Raw genomic sequence first — 25,369 nt, forward strand, 5'->3', positions numbered from 1 at the left:
TTAAACTAGGCAGATCCTGTTTGAGTTCCGTCACACCTCGATATAACTCACTCAGAATTTATTAAAAAATCACACGGATATTGTATATACGATATACGTTTCATATATCTAGGAGTTCTTTCGTGTATGTATATATATAAAAAACTGAGCACCATTGCCTTTCTTTTAGTGTTTGACTGGTGACCTCGTAGATTATTCTGGTGATATATTTATTGATGTTTTGAAATTTTTTAAGAATTGTTTGAAGTCAGAGCAACCAGAAGACATAAGAAATTGAAAGAATCACCAAGAAAATGGCACCACGGTTGTTGTTTGTAATGTTCAGTGCTGCATTTTATTTGGAGATAACAGCCAATGAAGAGCCTATTCAAGTAAGCTAATACTATAATAATCATTTGATATTTTCATTTAGTGTTGTTAATGTGACCTTAATTTCTGAATCGGGCGATTTCTATTTTATATACTTCCTATCATTTTCACTATCAATATTTATTGCAGATTTCATTTCAGTAATTATTGGAGGTTGGAGATCAATTAGTTAGAAGTATCAAAAATCGAACTCATGTATTGAAGCTATAGTAATATTCACAAATCATATCGAATTTTTATTCTCACATTTGTAGATAGATTATTATGAACACATTACTAATCAAGTTACAAAATAAGCGCTTTATCTTCTCGACAACTGTGCTTCGTAGCAATATCTAACTGAATATATTTGTTTCATGAATATTTGTGCAAAGTAATTTCAGTTTCAATGCTAAATTGTTTGGATAGATGAGAGTTATTGCATCTTTGAAGTATTTATTGTGTTACCTAATATCATATACAATTCCAGTAGTGTACTGATTATTTCATAAAAAATCTGCAGTAAACATTTACGAAAGATCCTTTAAAGTTCCTTCTAAGTTTAATTTTTTTTTCTTCAGTCTGAAATAAAATATATATATATATATATATATATTTACTAAATCTAATGAATCCAATTATTAGTACATAAGCATCAAAGTTAAACCTGAGAAAATTATTTAAAGTTTTGTAAGAATTAAAGTTCGGCTAAATCATACTAAAATATCTACATATTTTATTACCGTTTCATTTACTTCAATCTCTCGTCCCGGACTGCCTCACTGGCTTAATTTGACACATTTTTCATTGATAACTGCACACAAAATACAGTTATCTTGAACTTAGTTTTGCTTGTGTATGAACTATACAAATGTCATTATGGATAAACAACGAAGGAATTCGAAATCTACCCACTTTCTTGTCGATACAGTGTGGGAACGTTCTTTCACCATTCCACTGTGGGCAATGCTTTTAAATGGACTCTCGATGACGATGCCTTTTTCCGTCACAACCAGAACCTTTTTAGCCTTGACCACTATGATGGCAGGCATCTAGTCAGGATAAACGTTTCGTTTTAAGGAGTTAGAGTGAGATGCTGATCTGGGACGCTACAGTTGATAACACTTTCCCAGTTGCAACTCAGTCACTTAAACCCAGGTTCGACTGCAAGAGGGGTAGAAGATAACACAGTACACGCTACTAATGGACAGAATCCTTTTTGCACCAGGCGCTGTGCAGATCTCTGACGTAACTGAGAACCAGATACCGTTTTCATCTGTATATCATGCATAAAAGCTTTGTACTTGAAACCAAGTAGTCGGTGAAGTTAAGTAACCTGATGCTTGGAATATCAAAACTTTTTTCTTCGTAAAAAGGATATTCTATCAAGAGAAAATATAGAATTTGTGTCTTCACATAAGTTTTCCCTCGATATCTAGAACAATTTATGCATAATACTGTTTCCTGAATTATATGTTCTCATAATTTGTTCTTTTTACATACTCAACTTGATTTACATAAAATGTTATAGGAAAATGAATGGGTTATTTCCCTTGGCTAGGAAAACGAATGGGTTATTTCTTTTGGCTTGGTTATATGTGATGATCCCTTCCAGTAACATCCAAACTGGGTGTTACTTTAGCATTTATTGATATATGTATATCAGTAGAACAAACTTACACAGAGAACAAATGACAAAGACAATTAAAGGGGAAGATGTAAAGTGTTATAAGTCCAACAGCTGTTTCTGCCAACTCGGGGATCCATCATAATTTTGCTGGACATAGTTCACCACAATATTCAACCAGTAATGGAAACAAATAAACAGTGGATATATGGAGCTTCTGTCATCAGAAGAGGGAAAAATCTTACATTTCAAATCATGATTCAGAGAAGTTTACAGGCTGAATTTTTAAACATTATTTATTAATATAATTCGATATTTCTTCTGTGTTGCAATTTATCTATTCAAAAGATAAATTATATCCAATCAATGTATTTTCAAGCGAAATCTCATCTATTAACTAACGAATATTATTTTGCTGATGGGCACATGTATTTTACTATTAGTATATTGTTTAAAAAATACCTTCAATATTCTTCCCTGGTCTTCGAAATTTTGTTTACCAAAAGAGGCCATTCAGTGATATTTCCTTGATCTGCTTGGAATAGTAGCTAATATTTTCTTTAAACCATAATCTGTCAAGTTGTAAAAAAGGGTACATTGGATGAAACATTCTTATACACATTTAACAAGACTGAATTGTCCTGAAAGGAATACCTCTCACCAAAAGTCAGTTCGCACCAGAGATCATTTAGAACTAAACGTTTAGTCCATATATATGAAAATTAATAGCCTCGGGGTCTTTGTGGTCACTATGAGCTCTCATTAAAAGATAACATAATTGTAATTGTTTTTATACTCATTAAATTATAAAATGTGTAAGGGACAACAAATATTTGCATTTCCTGTGACTACATACACGATAATGATTGCCTTTGATTTTCAGATGCCCGAGTAGTATCAAATCTGACAATCTTAGAAGTTTATTACTTATCACGCAAATAAAACTGTTTTTCGGAATTTATTTTTAATTGCCACATAAAGGTTAACATTAAATAAAGATCTATTTCAGTGATTTACGATACATCATTTGTTTTTTTCTTTGTTTTTTTTTTTGTTTTTTTTTTGTTTCTTTTTTTCAGAAAGCAACCCTGAAATCCATTCATGTAATCAGCGATATTAAATATCGATTTGCTACCACTCTAATTTCCATGAAATATTATAACCCGTACAATTCTTCAGTCAGCGCAGACTTACATATAAATATGCCTCGTAGATCATTTATAGCGAATTTTTCTATGTAAGTATTGTTCATTTTTCACAGCATATACTTTTAGTCTATCCTACTGTCGTTTCCTTTTCAGCCTTAGAAAATGAAGTTCTTTTAGAGTAAGTTATCAAAAAAATCGGACCATATGATGAATGGATTTTTAGAAGGCTTTGATTATATAATGATATTCGATTAATGACCGAACGATTTGAAAATATATATATAATATTGAAATTACAGCAATTTACTTATTAAAGATGTAGTGAATTTAGAGCTGTATTTCTAATACCCTTATTAGGACTGTGATTATAAGGAATTGTGCTATATATTTTACGTAAATATTTTCTGCTTGGAAAACACTTTATACTGGAAAACACTTGATACACTCTCCTGACCTCTTTCACCAGAAAATTATATATAATATTGAAATTACAGCAATTTACTTATTAAAGATGTAGTGAATTTAGAGCTGTATTTCTAATACCCTTATTAGGACTGTGATTATAAGGAATTGTGCTTATATATTTTACGTAAATATTTTCTGCTTGGAAAACACTTTATACTGGAAAACACTTGATACACTCTCCTGACCTCTTTCACCAGTGAATATCAGTCGGATATAAAAATGAACAGTAAAGGAAGACCAATCGACAAGAAAGTAGAAGGGGAAGATGTTCTGCAAAATTTAATCAAAGTACTTCAACGAGGAATCTGGAGATTTTTATCTAGCTATAAGAGCTTTATAGAAATTGAGAATAAATCATAGTTGGAAATGTTGATAATACTGTAAAAACGGCCAAATGCTTCCTTAGCTTTCACTCCTGAAATAACTTCTGTATGAATAATTCTGGTTTACAATAAATATTCTACATAAAATTTTCAATTTATATGAAAATCACAAGCTATGAGTCGAAAAATAGAAGAATGACAGCATAGAGTGCGGTATACGGTTTCTGTGAGTTTAGATAAAATACAATCCTTAAATGATCAATCTTATGAAAATTATTTTTGATTGAAAACCCGTATGATTAAAGCATTCTTCTCTGCACATTCTTTCATATACCCACACACAACCAAATCTCATAAATGCAAAACATCCCAGTAGTCGGTGCACAGTCGTGGAAGCACAGCCTACAATATCTAAAAACAAGCATTCTCTTAGAAGTATCTGTTAAACATTTCATCGCCTGCAAAACAAGAATAAAGATATAAAGTGGACAGACTGTGCAGATTGCATATTTCCGCTCTTCCCAACCTGCAACAGGACCTTTAAAACAAAACATTGTATTTTCTAACTGTTTCGTTCCTAGTTCAATACTGCTCTCTCTCCCTCTCTCCCTCCCTATCTCTACCTTTCCATCTCACACACACACACACACACAATAAACGTATTCAAATCATTTGTTCACTTCGATTGCCAATCATAGAAATTCTATAAACACAATTACTACGAGGTAACTGGTAAGAAGGATGTCCGTTCTTTTACCATTAATATTTAAACTTCGATTCTCACCGAGTTCTTGCATCCTTCTGTCTCACGACAAAACTATGTCTTTATTTAATCATTCTAGAGTAGATTTTTCAAACCTCCGCATCATAGCTCATTAATATGTTGCGCAGGGCCAACAAATGTGCCGCGAGATTTTTATGGGAATCGTAAATTATTATGGTAGTTAGAAAACCTTGGTATTTTTAATGTACCACACCGGTGGTATCGTTGTTCTATAGATAGCCACAAACAGAGTTATGGAAAGCTCCAATAGGTCAGGAAACTGCCTCAGGGAAAATTGATTAAAATCATACACTTTAAAATGAAAATATCTGTCGAAGTATACTATAAAAATAATTAGAATTCATTTTATTAGTTAGTTTTTAAATCTAGACTTCATGCAATCTTGAGCGCATTGTAAGTTAATTTCAATTATTGCATGTAAACATTTAGAACATAATAAAACAGTTTCAAATATTTTTAAAATTCTAAAATACTGGGTATTTGGGCTAAATATGACGTTATATATCTCCTGTTGTCAAGAACAGCTTGGTGAACAGTCAACGGCGTTGGAGATTAAAGTTGTAGCTGGAAAAATGTTAGCTGATATGGAGAACTCGAAGACATCTAAATGTTGGAAAAGAGTTACTTGTACTCTGGTGATTAGCGCCGGTTGTCAAAATGTCGACATCATGATTGCTGCTCAATGTTCTGTGAGCACTGTAAATGCTGCAAGACGTAACATGGACATCATGAAAATCAAGATCCTCCAAATTATGATGGCCTTTCGGTGTGTCTTCAGTGAGGGTGACATCATGCCAACCCATATCTTTGATTAAGGCCTTAGGCTTCATTCAGACGTCCATGTAAAGCAGTTGGCGTCTGTGGTCAATACCTGTCTGGAGAGGGTTGTTGCTGAAAGGCTATAAATCTAATAGAACAGTTGTCAGGAGTCTTTACGGCTTCACCAGCTCCAATTTCTAGATCCTAATTCCTTCAATCGTAAATACAGTGTGAGTTACAGTACAGAAAGACACAAAACACACTGCCAGCAACAATAAGACCGGGATGGCGGCGAAGATCAAGGAAGTGTTCGAAGATTCTCAGTGACACAATAAGGAATACATATTTCAGGTTCCGAAGCAGACTTAAGAACGTGGTGGAACCTGAGAGTAGCTATGCTAATTAAAGTATGATCTGACACTCATAATCTAGTTGATATGTTTTTGCTTTTTATATAACTTTTATTTTTGGACGGAATATTGTGTTTGTCTTTCCTTTAATGTAAACTGTAAAATTTATCCAGAGCACTCTGTAATTTTAGCGATTCTTCAGCTTTTTTTTTTTATTTAATTTTATTTTCGATTGCAGGGAAATTGATGGACATGTGACGGTGGGAGAAGTAAAAGAAAAATCGGTTGCTAAAGCTATTTACGAAAATTCTGTTGAAAAAGGGCAAAGTGCTGGCACCGTTGAAGTCAAGTATGGCTTTATTTTCCTCATATTTGATATTTCCTGCTATTAGTATTCTAATAACAATATCTACAAAATATTTCTACGTTTTATCATTTTCCAGACACCGCTTCACAAATGTCTTTGATATATCTGTTAATGTTGAACCACAGAAGTATATAGTTTACAACTTGACTTATCAAGAACTTCTGACACGAGAGAACGACAAATACAGGCACGTTATTCATTTGTCCAATGGAGGAATTATTGATGACTTTTTAGTTGAGATTTTCATTAGGGAACCGCAAGACATTATTGATGTGCTTGTACCAGAAATTACAGATGATAAATTAACGGATATTGCCGTTGACAAAGGTAGGCAAATCACTTATGTTTGGTTTTCTCTATATTTTTATCAGTCACTATCGTCACAAACGTCATTTAACCACTGTTTTTATAAGCTTCACAGATTGGTCGCATGTCAAAAATACAGAAAATAGTATTCTTGATAATAAAAATAGGGTTTCTGTAGTAAATAGTAATGTTTATACTGGATTGAATATAAACATTTCTTTGAGCAGGTGTTATAAAATTCAATAGAAGTAGATGTAAGTGAAATATATGAAAACCTCGTGCAATACAATATTCACTTGCAGTATATCAAGAAGTTCTATACACGTACATGTTATAATGAATCACATATAGGAAAAAGAAGATATTTGGCATATTGTCGAAGGATTAGAATTGATAACCATTCAACTGCATTCCTCAAGGTAACAGAAAAGTATGGATATTCAGATGACAAGTTATATCAAAGATGAGGCCAATTTTCTCATTATTACTCATAGTAAATACTATTGAACTACACTTATCAATAAGTTGTCTACAAATTTATCTTTATTCTTGTGTAAGGAAAACACTTCACTTAGAATAAATAATACACTTAGGAGTCGTATAAATTTCATTCCAAATACACTTTAATATTATAACGTCTTGGGATAACATTTTTTCCTATTCTGTAACATTACATCATCTTAAGGCCAACAGTATAATGTCCAAGACCCTACTCTTGTGGCAATGCCGCCTTCAACAATCAGAATTACACTGTGCAACAGTAAGTATTTCCCGCGATAAACATTACAGTTTGTTACGGTAAATTTCAAATTTAATTGTTTACATTCCGATAGTAAGCATAATCATTCCTCACTATATACCTCAGCAATTTAGGAGGAATAAAAGGGAATTTCCGAAGGCATAATTTACCCTACGTTCACTGGTGCCTCAAAACGAGTGACTGCGACATTCAAGCATTTCTTGGCTCTGAGGAATCTCGAACACCCAGGAAGAGTAGCAAAGAGTAGCAAAATGGGGGTAGCAGAGAGATGTCCTGAATGCTTGCCTGCTCCTTAAGATTTAAAAAGTTAAGAACTGAAACACTTCCATAAGAAAAGTTGCTTGTTTTGCTGAGGACCTTTTGCTATTCAATTGTGTCTGGGGAGAATCATTTTTCTTTTTGTGCCTTTACACTCACCGGTAAAATTTCCACTTTTTTTCTTATATTTATTGTCCTAAAATTTTCGTTGCGTCTTGCAGCCTTTTCAATAGTTTTGACTCTTACCGGTGAGTGTGTTAAATAATAAGGCACAAAAAGAAAATGACTCTCCCCAGACACAAGAGAATATGCTTCAGCACACGAACTCATATAAAGAATCTTGCAAACCAAATCCCCAAACGAAATTTTGCTATTCAATTCTCCCGCTAGATTTTCTTACTAGACCATCTTAAATAAATATCATGCACTATCTGATCATTAGATGTTACGCAGTCCTTTATTACAGACTGACTAAACTTATTAAAATGTCCTGCGCTGACATAATATTACCCACGCACGGTAAACGTTATCTAATTCTGCCGCTGTTCACGTTACATTATCACACACTTAATATCACAATGATTCGCAGCCAATCAAATCCATCAAACCATTTAAGTTATATCTCATCAGTCTTGGTGTTATTGCAATAACAGGTTTAGCGAATCTGCTATAGATATACGTTAAGATATTTGTTGTTTGTTTTTCAGAGCTAGATTCTGCTTCAATTGAGTACATCAGCAGTAGAGAGGTTTACGTCAAATACAACCCAAGTCGTAAACAACAAGAAGAAATATCAGAGAAACATGGTGTTGCAGGCTTACTCAGAGTGGAATATGACGTGGATCGTCAAAATAATTCAAATTTAATATATGTAAGTTATTGTTTTACATCAAATACTCATCATGCCATTTAAAAGAGATTATTACACTATGAGTGGAGGCGCAATGGCCCAGTGGTTAGGGCAGCGGACTCGCGGTCACAGGATCGCGGTTTCGATTCCCAGACCGAGCGTTGTGAGTGCTCATTGAGTGAAAACACCTAAAGCTCCACGAGTCTCCGGCAGGGGATGGTGACGAACCCTGCTGTACTCTTTCACTACAACTTTTTCTCACTCTTAATTCCTGTTTCTGTTGTGCCTGTAATTCAAAGGGCCACACTTGTCATACTGTGTCACGCTGAATATCCCCGAGAACTACGTTAAGGGTACATGTGTCTGTGGAGTGCTCAGCCACCTGTACGTTAATTTCATGAGCAGGCTGTTCCATTGATCGAATCAACTGGAACCCTCGTCGTCGTAAGCGACGGAGTGCCAACAAATTATACTATGATTATATCTTATATATATGCGTGTGTGCGTGTGTGTGTGCGTGTCTGTGTGCGTGTCTCTTTGTGTGTGTATTACAATCATTTCTTCATAACAACATATTTTCATCTTCATATACAAGAAATTGTTCATTCTTATTCTTTCTCTCTATATTTGCCTCTTTTTCTTTTTCCCTCTCTCTCTCTCTCTCTCTCTCTCTCTCTCTCTCTTTCCACGTCACTCTCTGTCTTACTATCTAACTATCTCTCTCATTCACTTTCATTTTCACTTTTGAGTGTGTACGTACTTCCATATTTCTATGTATGTGAGTTGGAATTCACTTTGTGTGTGTTTGGCATATGTACCAATTTACATTGGTGCGTCTACGAATGCATATATATATATCGCTGAAAACAATTCTGCCTTTTGTCCATTCAGCTTTCAGAATGGATTCCAAGACCCCTACCCACTAAACCTTTGGTCTCACATATATCTTAGACTGGTTTATTATTATATATTTTACTTCTCATATCTCTTGATCTTAATCTCTCCAATTAATTCTGAGAACAGACAGTAACCTGTTGTCAAAAGTCTCACAGAATTTCTCAGTATCTCTTTCCACAAATTATAAGACTTCGTCCCTAGATCTTAGGTATCGTGGAAGATACCCAAGTACCAGTCTGTAAACCCTTGTTGTCCCCAGTTAAGCAGCTTTTTGGGCATGCTATATCCTCATTTCAATTCCAGTTTGTAGAAATGTAGAAGCTGTTGAGTGTTTAACGATAACCCATTTTCATTAGATAAGTAACATCTTTAAAATTTAGCAGGGATCCAACTTTAAGCAAATTTATATAACTAAATCCAAAGAACTTCGAATTCAATGTGACTTAAAATGCAGTGAAGGTTTTTGAACATATCGGAAAGACACATAAATATGTTTTCTGGATAAGGTAAGAGAATTAATCAAAGGTTCACACTGGTATTCTAAATTGCACACCGAATTATTTCTTATTCTGTTGTTAACATAAACAAATCCATTTCTGTTCTAATAACAGGACAATAATCACAATATATTGGGTTGTCCGGAAAGTTCGTGCCGATTTTTAAAGGAAAGAAAAAGGTCAATAAATATTTGCCATTACATTTTTAATCAACCAAATATGAACCATTTTGTAGCACAATGCTTCTCCATCTTTCTTTTAACTTGAAAATACCCTCTTCCCAGAATTGTGGTGATTTCATGGGAAAGAATTCATCAAGGTATCTTTTCACGTCATCCAAGGAATTGACATTTTTACCATTAAGACTATTCTGCAGTGACCAGAATAAGTGGAAATCCAAAGGAGCAACATCTGGTGAATATGGAGCTGCAGCAATTTTTGTCTGGTTCCCAAAGTATCAAGTGCCGAAAATGAACTTTCTTATCTTCCATTTTAAAGGGTTAAATTAACAAAGGTTATAGGAACATAAATCTTCTTCCACGATAAGATAGCTTAAACTGTGACTCTAAATGGAGGTGTAGTCAAATCCTATTTTATGGACTCAACCATGTTCTAAAATAAGTCGAAAGGTAAGCTACTATAAATCGGCACGAACTTTCCGGACAACCCTATATTTAGTAGCTTGTACATTTTGACTCTAAATAATATGTTTGTAATATCTCATACTAAATATTAGTTGGACTACTTTACTCTGAAATATTAAATTAAACATCTATTAATGTTTTATTTTCTCTTCAAAATTTTCAGGCAGTTGATGGCTATTTTGTACACTTCTTCACTTCTGATTCCATACCAAATCTTCCAAAACACATTATATTTATGCTTGATGTCAGTGGATCAATGTATGGTCCTAAAATAGTACAGTTGAAAAAAGCTATGGAAACTATCCTTGATCAGCTCGATCCAGAACTTGATAAATTTCTCATCGGAAGTTTCAGCAGTGATGTCTCCTGGATGAAGGAGGAATTTTTAATGGCAAACAATCTTAACAAAGAATTAGGCAAAAAGTACATAAAGTCACTTCAAGACGGCGGGCGTGAGTTAAACATAAATTAGTATATATTTATTGAATTTTGTTTGTGGTGGTTTGAAACTATTTATATTGCATTACAATTTATTAGACAATTTTAATAGATTATATTGAAGAAGAAGACTTAGGGGTAGTTTTAATTTTAATATCATGAGTTTATCGATATACAGTTCAAATCATCGCCAAAGCTCGTTTCTTGCTGCATACTTATCTTTGTTTAGTCTCTAAATTATAATTTTATGTTCCTCGTCTTGAAGATAAGGACGACGCTGTTCTGCAAGCATGCTTCTTTTTTTCTCATATGTATTAGATATAATATATCAGCGTAAGTGATGGCACAGGTTTAAGTGAAACACTGAGTTACGCAATATTGTTTCACAACTTACAGTTGCAATACAATTTCCTTCTATTTGGACGCAAACCAGCTTTGCAGTAGCTTTCATTTACACTATTGATATTGTATTTACTATTACACAGAATGTTAAAATATCTGACAATATTTGACAGTGGTACTCAATGTCTATATTTTAAAGTTCCTTTTACTACGCGCTACTGTGCTATAAGTATTATAGAACTTTTTATCTTGTTATTGACCTGATACGTTGATTAAGCACTTTAAAATAGCTCCATATTTTAACATTTTATGATTACATTCAACTTCTTTTCAGACCAAAAGATTTGGTTACGGTTAACTTAAAATTATACGTCAATGCTGCTTTCCTATAAAGTTTGCATCACTGACACTAATTCTTTATGTGTACAAACATTCTGTAATTTTTTCTGTGTAATTTTACTATTGTTTCAGGTACAAACATAAATGCTGCTCTCCTTCAAAGTATAGACAAACACAAGCCAGCTTTAAACCCCACAAAGAAAAGTATCATCGTGTTTCTCACTGACGGAGATCCAACAGAAAAGGTCACTAACTTTGAACATATCAAGAAAAATGTCAGAGAATCCAACCAAGATATTTCATTATTTACCCTTTGTTTTGGAGGTGAATGCGACAGTAATTTTCTTCGTGAGCTTGCCACAGAAAATGGAGGATTCAATAGGAAGATCTACTTAGACGCTGACAGTAAACTTCAAATTGAACATCTTTATAAGGAAATATCTAACATTTTATTAAAGGATATTACGTTTGTTTACTTAGATGGTGCTGTTAAAACTAGTTCTACGACATTTAGCAGCTACTTCAAAGGATCAGAATTAGTTGTTTCCGGTGTTTTACCGCAAGAATACCGACCAACTATAAATGTGAGTTTTACAATGACAAACTGTGGGGGTTTGATAACGAAATATTAGAATTAAAATTATATGGAGATGATTTCACCATATACGATGATCGTTTTTTGGAAGATTCCAGTTTGACTAGTATTCAGTCATTTTCTGAAATTACTGAAAAGACTTATGCTTACCTCACCTTGGAACAACTTCTCATGGAAGACAGAAACGAGGAAGAAGTGCAACATAACATTCTTAATTTGGCTCTAAAGGTGAGTACAAAGGACTTTATGATAAATTATATTTTCATTATTTTAAAGCATAATATGATTTATTTGTTACTAGTTCATGATATAAGTCAATGTCTTATAGATGTTATTTTGTTCTTTTACTGAGTTCACTTATTGTACGGCAGCAGTTTTGGGATAACAACTCGTAGTTTTTCGTCAATCAACTCGACCACCATAATATTTTCCAAGTCAGGTAATTATTGTATCAGAGATGTTTTATGGAACAGTTAAATACGGGAAATCTAAATTAAAAAAATACACTGGCTTTCAAACGGTGAGAAACAGGCGCAAAAAGGAAAGGAATGCAAACACACATACAAATATATATGTACAGGTAGGTTTTGTAGAACTGACAGGAGAAATAGAACTCAATACATACATACACACACACACACACACACACACACATGCATATATATATATATATATATATATATATATATATATATATATATATATATATATATATATATATATATATATATGATTGTAAACAAAAGCGGAAGGCTTTGTAAGTTATTTGTCTCTTCAAATCGGAGAATAATATATTATTATGATATATTATTATACAGTTTTATATACATACATACATATATATATATATATATATGTGTGTGTGTGTGTGTGTGTGTGTGTGTGTATGTGTCTGTGTGTGTCTGTGTGTGTGTGTGTGTGTGTGTGTGTATAAACTTAGACTTAGATAAACTTAGATATGTTTCGACCAAAGATTGGTCCAGGCCATGTCTAACTTAATAGCACCACCTGATAGGTTTACTTGAATCCTGTTTAAGTCAAGTTTTGTTTATGGTCCATTCAAGTAGTGAGTTTTTGTTGGGTGAGTTGTATCCAATTATGGGTGGCTTATCTGGTATTCCTTGAAGGAATCTATCCAGACTCCGTTTAAAGTTGATGGGATCCTTTTCCTCTTTGATCTCTTTCGGGACAATGTTAAATAGGGCAGGGCCTGTTGAAGAAAAGAAATTATGTTGCAGTGTACATGTATGCTGTGATCTTGAATTGGGCAGAGGACGTATGGCCCGTGGTTCCAGTCTTGGATGAACCTTGAAGCTAATGTTCAGGTCGTTTGGGCAAAGTTGGCGGTATATTCTCCACATCGTACAAATGATGTACCACTCACGGCGACGCTGGAGAGAGTAGAGTTTCAAGGCTTTAAGGCGATCCCAATAATCGAGACCAGCCATGCCTTCAATTCGTTTAGTGAGTGCCCTCTGGGGTGATTCAATCCTCGAGATGTTTTGTCTTGTATGGGGAGACCACAGTGGGCAGCAGTATTCGAGGTGTGGCCGTACAAAGGAGGAAAAAAGTGGTATGATGACACCTTGTTCTCTGGACAGGAAAATTCTTAAGATCCAGGAACTCATCATACGAGCTATATCGACCTTCTTGTTGATGTGTGCACTCCAACTGAGATCGTCATCAACAATTACACCCAGGTCTCTGATATTGTTAGAGGCTGTGAGCGGTTCCCCTGAAGGAAAAGAGTATGGCTGTTTTAGTGAGGAATTTTTTCCAAAATGCATCAGCTCAAATTTTCCCTCGTTCAGTTGCATTGTTTCTGTCTGCCCATTAACTCACGGCATATAGATCAGACTGGAGTTGAGTTCGGTCTGCTTCTTCATTGACGATTTACTGGAGTTTAGTGTCATCAGCAAATATTTTCACTTTGCAGTCATGTATGACACTGGAAAGGTCGTTTATGTAAATTATGAAGAGTAGCGGACCCAAGACAGTCCCCTGGGGGACATCACTGGTGACTTTTGCTGGGCTTGAGTGGACTCCATCAACTACAACATGTTGTGTTCTATTCGCCAGGAAATACTTAATACAGTGTAGAACTTTTCCACGGATTCCAACATTTGCCAATTTTGAGAGTAGGACATTATGGTCTACCCTGTCGAACGCTTTACTGAAGTCAAGATATATGACATCAGAGTTCGAACCTGTTCCCGATGCTTTGAGTACATCTTCAATGTGGTGTGAGAGCTTTGCATTTAGGAGTTTGTGGGTCTCCAGGAAGTCAGCTATCCTTGATCTTAACACTTTTTCAAACACTTTAATGATGTGGGAGGTGAGTGAGATTGGGCGATAGTTGACTGCAAGGGATCTGTTTCCCTGTTTGAAAACCGGGATGACTGACTGGAATAGAAACTGTTTCGGTATATAACCTGCGTCTAACGAATTTCTCCAGAGGTTGGTCAGAGGGACTGCAAGTTGGTGTCTACATTCCTTCAGGAGACTAGCGGGGAATCTATCAGGGCCTACAGCAGAGTAGTATTTGACCTCATTTATTGCTGCTATGATGTCAGTGGCAGTGAAGGTTATTTCTGATATTTTATGTTGGGAGTCAACTTCGTTCGCTTCCCTTACGTCAATATCAGTGGGAACACTAAAGACAGAGCAGTATTGTTTCTGCAGTATTTCTGCCATTTCTTTAGCATCGTGTTGGGGAATGCCGTTATCATCAATCAATGGCCCAATGGGTGAGATAGTGGTTCTATGCTTATTTGCATAAGAATAGAACACTTTTGGGTTCTGTTTGATGTTTTTGATTACCCACTGTTCCTCCACAGCTCTTTGATTTTCAATGGAGGTTTTCATGTCGGTCTGCAGATGAAGTTTTTCCAGCTCTAGCCTTTTCATTGTTGTTGAATGTGGATGTTGTATGTGGGAATATTTTAATTGGTTGATTTTTTTGTTGAGTCTTTTGATGCGCCTGATGAGTGTTTTTTTCTTTTTAGGGAGCCGGTTTCTGTTTATGTTAGTAGATTTCGTGGGAGCGTGTTTAGAGCATGTATAGGTGACAATGTTTTCAAAGTGCTGCCATGCGGTCTCAATATGGGTGGAATTGAGAGTAAAAGACCAGTCGATGAAAGACAGATCCTTTCTGATTTCTCTCCAGTCCGCTTTGTGGAAGTTTATGTTGTCAAATGAGTGCCATGGAGTGGGATTGGCTGGTTTGGTTTTTATATGTCGGGAATTAAAATTGCAGAGTACCATGTTGTGGTCTGAGAGGTGAGTTTTTTCAACTGAAATACTGTGAACGAAGCTAGAGTGATTGGTCAATACCAGATCCAAGATTGTTTTATTCTGTCTTGTTGGTTCAAGCACTAGCTGAGTCATGAAGTATTCATCCATTAGATTAAAGAGCAGTTTTGCTGCTGCTCTATCTGATGTAGAGCATTTACCTAACTTCAGAGTATTTGTGGACCAGTTCACATGAGGGAGGTTAAAATCACCCATCACTAGTATGTTTCCGGAGTTGTACTTCCGAAAGAAGGACTTGACTTTGCTAAGGCACTCTTCAAAGTACTTTAGAGGTGCTTGGGGAGGCCTGTAAAGACCAACAATGATTATGTCCTTGGTCTTGCTGAATAGTGATACAGATTCACAATAGCCATTGGAAAATATGTTCTTGGCATCAAGTGAAAAGGAGTCATGGATAAAGATGGCTGTCCCTCCCTTATGTCGGTCTGTGCGATCCGCACGAGCAATGGGGAAATCTTTTATTTTCACCTCGGCGTCCATATGGGTGTTGTTCAGGTGAGTCTCGGTAAGGATAAAGAAAGGGAAGCAATGTGCCGTTTCGGCAAGCCAACTCTCTATATATGGAATCTTCCATTTTTGGGCAATAATTGATGGGTTGATTCCACGTACATTTAACAGGAATGTCGAGTAAGGGAAGTTTGCATTGTTCTAAGTTATGTTTTATGTTGTTTAGTGGTAACAATGTGGGTAGTTCTTGTATGGAGCTGTGTGTGTATGATTTTCTTGTTGGTAGTGGGTGTGTGGTCCTTGTGATTTGCATAGGTGGTTGCTGATAGCTCGTTGGATCTCCTGGCTTAGGTCGGCCTTCATATTTTCTAGGTAAGTCAGTAAAAAAGAGTTACCTCTTTGGTTTGGCACTTGGTCAGAGGATATATATTTCATGTTTATGTTATTTGGTGTTATGGTTTTTTCATGGTTCTGTCTTCGTTGTTTGATTGTAGGAGGGGAAACGTGGTTGTATTTTGTTTTTGTTGTTGTCGTAGATCTCCTCTGTTGCTGTTTATATCTATTTTGCGATCGTTTTTTGCCCTTTTGTGCATCCATATTTGGGATCAGGACCATGGACTCTGTATTTAGGACAGTATTTGGGGTGAAGGTGAGGACAGTTTTTTCCCGTTATACCATATGGACAGGTGCCCTTAACAAGTCTACGACATAAGGTAGGATGGAAAAAAGCACAGCGCCCCTTGTTGTTGGTGCCGCTGGGGCCAAATCTACAGTTGCCTTGAGAATAGTAACGGCAGGGTGCTTCTTGTGGGTGTAGCAGTGGTTTTTCTATTCTGGCAGGCTCGTTGGTCAGTGGTCCTATTGTAGTAGCAGTAGCAGAGTGTTGTTGTTGTTGTTGTTGTTGTTGTTGCTGTAGCAGCAGTGAAACTTGACTTGCAACAGTAGGGCTGGGTGGAATCGAGTCAGATACTGGTGCTAAACAAGGTGCTTCCAATGTAGTAGCAGAAGCAGGCTGTTGTTGTTGTGATAGTGAGTCCTGGCTTGCCAAGGTAGTGTTGGGTGGAATTAGGTCAGATGTTTGTTGCTGGGTATCGGGTCGTTGAAGTGACCCCCGACCTGTTGGAGTTGTGTCATTTGGTGCACTACGTTCATTGACAAGGATGGCTTCTAGTGTTGCCATGTGCGTGTGGAGAATAGGAAATGTTCTTACAATCTCTTTTATTTTATTTTCGATCTGTTTTACAGATCTGTGAAAGGATTGTTTTGCTAATTTTTCAGCTATTTTACTGTAAACATTAGCTTCGTTGTGGTGAGTGTACCAAACGTTTATCAGTGCAGTGATTTCATTTTCAATCCAGTGGCGTTTTTGAATATTATTGGCCATATTCAGTGGGACAGTATTATACACTGTACGTCAGTTATTGATGGCTTGATGTATAATAGTGAATACACCGTTGAAAAGTTTGTGTCGATATATTCGGCAATGCGTGGCTATATCTGAGTGTGTGTGGGAGAGTTCAGTGTATTTAGTACAAATCAGGATGAGCGGTGTGTTTAATACAGATCAAGAAAAAAGAATTGTATTCACGGGACTAGTTTTAGAACTAGTCTTGGGTTTAGTTTTGGTTTATATTTCTTTCTCCAGGTTGTATATAGATTTGTATAAATTTATCCTCCGATGGTAGTAAAAGAGTAGAATAGTAGAATTGTAGAATTCAAAAGTTCTGGGACTAAAAACAAGGAGAGTTTCTGCTGGCTTGAGTCGAAATATGCTTCTTTGGCTACTGACTTGATCGGAGCTATGAAAAGTACGTCTTGTCACGAAGAATGCCTATATATATATATATATATATATATATATATATATATATATATAATGGTTGTATACTGTCAATTTAACGTGACAGTAGGGGATTACACCACCGCTGTTTAGCCCTAGGAAGCATCGACGCTTCCTGTCGTCTTTGACACATTTCCTGTGTCCTTATATATTTACGAAGGGGAGACAAATACCCGCAGCAGCTAGGCCTGCATCTAGAGACACGCATGTTTCAGGGTCTTTGCCCATCGTCGGTCTAGAGTAGCAGAAGCCTGCCAGCTGCAGATGATATCTTTATTAAAATCATGCGATTTTACATAGAATTGGACATCACAAGACAAACAATTACAAAGAATGTTATGAGAGTGCGAATGATATTTAAAAATTATAAAAATTTAATTATAATGTAACATGGACGAAAACTTGGCTTACTTTTGCCTTTATAACGAGAACTTTAGAGCGTGTTTTTTTTTGTTTTTTTTAAACAAAAAATCATTAGACATTATAACATATGTAAAATGAAAAGGAATGGGAAGTGCCGGTTTCGAATTTTGAACCCGGCAGCCTATAAGGCCCAGCAACTAATTTTTCCTTTCTTCGATGATTAAGCTGGGTTACTAACACCCACCTCTCTCATCACATCCTTCCAACGTTTAATGTACTCTTTCTGTGGCAGGCTCCTCTTCTCCAACCCCATCTTGCTCTTCAGATGATATCTGAAGTATTTTAACAAACAGAGACAAAGGACCCTGTCACTAAACCTTCCATTCTGGTTCTCTACACACACTCTTTCAGAACTGCCACCGTACAGTAAAAACAAGCCTTACCTTCCTTTGAGAGTCCAGTTGTCGGTATCATCTTTATCATAGATCCAGCCGACAGCTGTACTCGTCCCAGATGCGACAACACGTGTTCAACGTAACTTATCAAGCTTGACAGCTCCCGACATTGTACAAAAGCGTGTTGAACGGTTTCATCGTCCAACCCACATCTTGGACACGTCGGTGGCACTGACATTCCGTGCCTGGATAACTTATCGCGAACAGGTAATGCATTCCTATAGCACTGCCAGGTCAGGGATTTTTGGTAATTGCCCAAGTACCCCGGCCTGAAAGTCTTCTTAAACAGGTTGGAGAGTTGATTCTCATCGAACCCCAGAGCACCTCCTAGGACGTCGTCATTTTTTGCCTCTACCAGCCCTCTATAGAACACCGAGGTGGTATTCCCGCTGCCGGCCTTGCCCACCTTGTGGATCAGCCAGAGTGCCTGTCGGCATTCCTTCTGCCATAAAGTCAGGTTACGTCTTTTAATGAAACCGGGTTTAAATCTCTCCATAGAAGCCGGTTCCGGGAAGAATTCCTCTGCCAGCGGACTCCACACCTTATCACCCTCCAGGTGACACCAGAGATGTCTCAGCCTCAACGCATGCCTGCGCATCATTAGCCAAGGCATCCCCAGCCCACCCTTTAGCGGTTCCTGGCAACACACGGAGCGTCTCACAAGTGGCTTTCCTCCCCTCCGCAAAAAGCGGAAAAGGAGTCGTTCCAACTTGCTTAACCACGAATCGGGGCAAGGCACGACGGTCAGGCGGTAGGTGATGACAGAGGCTATAAACATCTGTACCACCTCCGCCCTCCCTTTCAAGGAAAGATGCCTTCCGGACCACTTCCGTACTATAGCTTCTACCTTGTTCGCTACCTCGCTCCAATTCTTCTCCGTCTGGGAGTTTGGACCAAACCAAACTCCGAGCAATTTAACAGGACCATCTGTCCAGTGTCCAACAGCACTGGACAATATCGGCTTGTTCCTCCAGGTGCCGAGGCGCATCCCGGTGGACTTGTCCTTGTTAACTTTTGCCCCTGCCACTGCTTCGTATCTTCGGAGAGCACCTTCTACACGAGTTAGCTGTGCTTCGTTGGACACGATGAGGGTGACGTCATCCGCATAAGCAGAAACAGAATTTCATTAGGGTTGCCTCCCAACTTCTCCAACTTCCGCAGCAATAGTTCAAGAGCCAAAACATACAGGAGCTGGGACAAGGGACACCCTTGACGAACTGAACGCTTCATCGAAAACGGCTCCGTTAGGTAACCGTTTATCTGGACTGTGGACTTGATGCCGCTGTACATAGCTGAGAGCCACCCGCAAAAGCCAGGGACCAGCCCAGCCGCCCCGATGACCGCCGCCAAGTACCGATGGTCTACCCTATCGAACGCTTTACTTTGGTCTAAATGGACCAATGCCCCTCCTTTGCCGGCTAATTTCCCGACCCTGTCTATAGTGTAGCGGAGAAGGTGAGATTATCCTGGATCGACCTGCCTGGGGTTGCACATGTCTGTGCCTTCCCGACAAGTTTCTCCACGACTGCCGTCAACCTTTTTGCTAACACCTTGGCCAAAATCTTAAACTCTACATTAAGTAGAGTTATGGGCCTATAATTACTAATACTATCCCCCTTGTTCGGGTCTTTCTGGACCAGCGTCACAACTCCCCGGCTCAGAGAACTGGGAATCCTCCCATTCTGTTGCCAGTTCGCATAGACTCCCGCCAGTATATCTCCGAACAAGTCCAGCATACAACAATAGAACTCATAGGGCAGACCATCTAACCCCGGCGACTTTTCCCCGGCGCAACCAGCCATAACCTCTCTTACCTCCGCGGGAGAGATCGATCCTTCACAGCATTCCGCCTCTCGTATCGAGAGCCGCGGCCCACTGGCTAGGAAGTCCTTTAAGGCCTCCCCTCGCTCGAGCGGACCGCCATCCCCAAACAACCGGGCGAAATGCTGGTGAAGGACCTTCTGCATCTCCTCCTGTCCATAGATCTTGCGACCCTGCTCGTCAGTTAAAGACTTAATACAGGACTTTTTGCCCTTTTGACTCTCCTCACGACGGGCCATCCGGCAACGTTAATACCTTCTCGTTTCCCTTCACGTAACTTAGCTCTGACTCTACACCCCTCATGCTTGGCGTTGAGGTGACGGTACAAGGCGGTGAGCTGGCAGAAACGTTAGCGCGCCGGGCGAAATGCTTAGCGGTATTTCGTCTGTGAGTTCAAATTCCTCCTGGGTGACATCCTTAATGAAACCGTCATTTACATGTTGTTGGAAGAGTCTCTCCTTCCATTCCTCCTCGCCGACCCTTGCGTATCTCCATTCCAGGTCCTTCTCAGTCGTTTTAAAGCATTTGATTTGAGTTCTTGCTTTCACGAACCTCACAACTCTCTCATTTCTCGTATTATAAGCTATACACTTATCATTTGATTTAAACCCTTTTAAAGTTGGGGGGTGGGGTTTATTGAATTGTTGTCCTACAAACGTAGTACCAGCGGGATGGGATTGGAAATTTTTTTTATGTTGTTCGTCTGCATTATTGATTTTCTTTTTTGTTTGGGGTGGGGAGTCAGGGGTGTTAGATTTTTTCTTTTGTTTGTCACAGTCGTGTATTCCATTTCTTGCTCATTTTTTTTTGTTAGATTATTTTCTTCCTCCTTTTCTTTTTTGTTTTGTTTTTCATTCTTTTTCTCCCTCTCTTTTTGAATTTCAGTTTGTTTTTTCTTTTCCGTGTTTTCTTTTGTTGTTGCTGTGTTGTCTGCTTTGTTGTTCTCTGTGTTTTTCAGAGCGTTTTGAGGAGGGGCGTTGACCGTTTTTTTTTTTTTCGTACATACGGAGCGAACATGGCCCTTTTGTCCGCACTTGAAACATCTGGGCCTACGTCCCTCTACCGATACACGTATGGTATGCCCCTCCCCCACGAAGACCCTATCTGGCAAGCTTTCCAGCGTAGAATTTTCTGCTTGAATAATCATCTCAAGCTGTTGGCCTTTCCAGTTTGTTTCCTCTTTCTTCCTCATGCTCAATATTGTTAATTTTTCCCCCACATCAAATATGACCGCTGTTGCCGCCCACATCACTTCGTAGCCCCTTTGTATGTCCTCAATTGTAACTTTCGCCGTCCTACGCCCAAATACAAGGGAAGTAATAGGATATGTTCGCTTTTCAACGTTTGTGTTGAAATTTCCTTCGCTACATCAGCCGACTCGAAATGTGCTTCTATTGTAGCGCTTCTCGCACCTCGGCTGACGTAGCGAACCTTACTCCATATTGGCGCCATACACCTTTCGACTATATCATTTTTCACGTCGGTTATTCTTTTTTATTTTATATTATATACTTTGTAAGTAACCGTCTTTTCTCGAATTGCCTGCATAGTTTCAGGGGCGGTATTAATCGCGTTTCTTCACCGTTTTTTAAAATTAACTTTCTGAACTGGAAGAGCTTTTCCATAGCCACTTCCAGCTCTACCACGTTGCCGCCTACGGCGTCAGAGAAACTTGGTTTTGCCTGTGTAACCTTTTGTTTGTTAACGGTTGTGCCTTCTCCCATCTCGGGAAAATCTTTTTTTGAATTTAAGTCAATTTCCATTATAGAAAACAAGAAACTTGTCACAAATGACAAGGGAATTTTTCAAAAATAACCTATACACGTTAACAGTTCACACAAAAAACACAGAAAATTTCTACCCCGAAGGGCGAAAAGTTCAAAAATTTTTCACGTGTAACAAAACAAGAAGACAAACGGGATCGAACTCATACAACGGCTTTCAGCAACAGAAAAATGTTTGACGTAATCCGAGGAAAAATTCAAAAAGGTCTGCCAGCTGCAGATATCTGTCTCGACTTCGTAAATATATATATCTAATTTTGAGTGAAGTTTATTCACTGATCACCAAAATCAGAAATATTAAATTTCTAAATATCTCATAGAGATATGTACGGTGGTGGGGCGATAGAATGGTTGTATACTGTCAATTTAACGTGACAGTAGGAGATTACACCACCGCTGTTTAGCCCTATATATATATACAACAAGAAATAATAGTTGTCGCTTCTAATAGAAACAAAAGGGTTTATAGGACTGCAAAAGAAGTGCTCAAATATAAATGAGACGAAGATAAAGAAGCATTGGTTATAGAACAAACATTAAATTTAGGTCAACGACTTTACACACAACACCACCCATCAAACAAATAATCGTATATAAAAATCACCATGGTTCACAGACACAAAAAATAATACATATTCATAAAATCACAGAAGGTAAAAATATATAATCGAATAAAATACAAATAGAACGGCCAAAAGGTTTGAGCCTTTTTTACGAGAGGCTGCTATAACTGTGGTAGATTATTGTAATTTTAGTATAGCTAGCAAACTGATCTACCAAGCTTTTTTATTCCATATTGAAGGAGACAGCTGTAGCAACACTTGGAACACAACTTATTTAGCTGTGTGTGACAGCTAATTAGTTTGCAGAAGACAGTAGAAACGGGAAGACATTTGAGAAGCTTGCTATGTAATGAAATTTTGTGTTAATCTGGGCAAACATGCTTATGAATCTTATTAAATGCTCCAGATTGCTTATTGATTAACTTGTATTAGCCAAGCATCTATTTTTCGTTACCACAAGCGATTGGCGATTACAAGCACGGTAGAGAGAAAGTAAGAGATGATGAGTAGTGTAACGGGAGAATGACAGAACTTTCCGTTTACTGTTGAGAACCGGACAAGTTATCACAAGATTTTCAGGATGTTCTTTCCCTCACCCTACAGAAGAACAAAGAGTGAAAATCGGAGTGTTCCAACTACATCACGATTACCTATTTCCCCGTCGTAGGCTAAATCTTTGCCAAAGTGTTCTTCGGTGGACTAATGCTCACTATTGTAGAAGAAAACCTCCCAAAATTCAGAACAAACAAGAACACCAGCGACATGGGCTTTGTTCTCAGGCAGCTCTAGCAGAAATTCAGAGAACAGAACAAAGGACTTATATCACCTTTGACGACATCACCAAATCATTCAGCATACTGAGCAGGAAAGGTATAATCCTGGTGCATCTTGAAATTCCTCAACAAGGTTAGCCAGCAGAAATGGATAAGGTAGAGAGATACCCTCTCCGAATATTTTCATTGGCAAAGGTGTGAAAAAGGGCTGTGTACTCGCGCCGACCAGTTTCAATATCTTCAGTATGATAATAGAATAGGCCACTGAAGACCCTGACGACTAAGAAGACATACATATGAGACGACTGCAGGTTCACTCTAAAACATAACAACAATACCTCCGTGAGTTACTTCTCGCACACATTGTTGTACATCTCATTTTCACAAAGCTCCACAATGCATGGCAATATGCTCGGCACTTTGACCTAGACATCGGTTTAAAGAAATTGAATGTCCTTTATCAACCCACACAACAGCAGGAATACCAACCATTTCACATCACCATTGAAGCGCCTGAAATAAAGACAGTCAACAAGTTCACCTATACGCCGTACACAAACTTGTCAGATGCCAAAATTGAAAAGGAAGTTGACAACGTACTGGTCAATGCAAACAGTATCTTCAATAGTCTATACAAAAGAGTCTAGAACACTGACATCTGTAGAAAAGGACCCAGATCGGTGTACAGCGAACTATTGTTCTGGCGCTCCTTTGTATGGTTGAGAGTCATAGGCACTATGTGGTACCACCTACGACTTTTTACTGATTCCATCAGGGCTTTCTCCAGCATCTACTGAAGTTAATTTGTCATTTACATCGAGTTCCCAGAGCAGATTCAGGTTATCAACATCGAAACAACTCTGGAGAACATTTATGATAGACAAGGATGAGGATCATCGACTTAACTCTCCTCTGCCTCACCATGATAGAGGATCACCCGAAGAAGATGTACAAGAACTCTCTAAACAAATCCATTGGCCTCTATCACGTTGATTGTTCTAGTGATTGACTGCAAAGACTGACGTCTCTATGCCGTCCGGGTAACGGCCTTCTTTGAAGATATTGGCAGAACCCTCCTTGCAGACCGATGGTAGGGTATAGAGGAAAAACAAAGACGCTATGACCAACCCTAATCAGCTCACCTTTCCACCGTGTAGTATTACATTTGCTTGATTACTCTACAACCTTGGCTATTTTCACAATTCTTGAAGTCTTCTGATAATAATAATAATAATAATAATAATAATAATAATAATAATAATAATAATAATAATAATAATAATAATGATAATAATAATAAAAATAATATTAATAATGATAATAATAATAAAAATAATATTAATAATAATAATAATAATAATAATAATAATAACAATAATAATCATAATAATAATAATAATAATAAAAATAATAATAATAATAACAATAATAACAATAATAATAATAATAATAATAATAATAATAATAATAATAATAATAATAATAAACAATCTAAACGTAAGAAATGTAGTGTCAATGATGGAAATATTTCATGTATTGTTTCCTTATTGATATTACTGTTGTTCTAAAACTAATATTCTTGTTTTTCACAGTATAATTTCGTAACTCCATTAACATCAATGGTTGTCACCAAATACCAAGTGAAAGAAGAACTCTTTGGAGAAGGTAATTTTATCATTCATATTTTAATGACAAGCTCCTGAGGTCAGGATAACGAAATATTTAAACTGAGATGACTTTACCATATAAGTCTTGTTGAAATGAATTTGTTATGATTGTTTGTATCATAAAATCTAAAACTATATGTTATTATTATCTAAATGTATCCATGATTGCCATGTGCAACAGCTAGATATCAAACGTTCAGCTCTGCAATGATTACTCTAAAAAATTTAGCTCAACTATACTAGATTT

General features: G+C 37.3%; 1 protein-coding gene across 1 annotated transcript in view; it reads left to right on the plus strand.

Annotated features, from left to right (window-relative positions):
- The window catches only part of LOC115211864 (inter-alpha-trypsin inhibitor heavy chain H4-like), a 241,022-nt gene that overhangs the window by 82,865 nt on the left and 132,788 nt on the right, over positions 1–25,369 (plus strand). The window contains exons 3-4 of the mRNA XM_036502852.1: positions 6,043–6,153; positions 6,248–6,498. Of these exons, the coding sequence (XP_036358745.1) occupies positions 6,043–6,153; positions 6,248–6,498 (362 nt within the window). The remainder of the gene's footprint in view (positions 1–6,042; positions 6,154–6,247; positions 6,499–25,369) is intronic.

This window comes from Octopus sinensis, linkage group LG5, assembly GCF_006345805.1.
Source record: "Octopus sinensis linkage group LG5, ASM634580v1, whole genome shotgun sequence".
Classification (NCBI taxonomy): domain Eukaryota; kingdom Metazoa; phylum Mollusca; class Cephalopoda; order Octopoda; family Octopodidae; genus Octopus; species Octopus sinensis.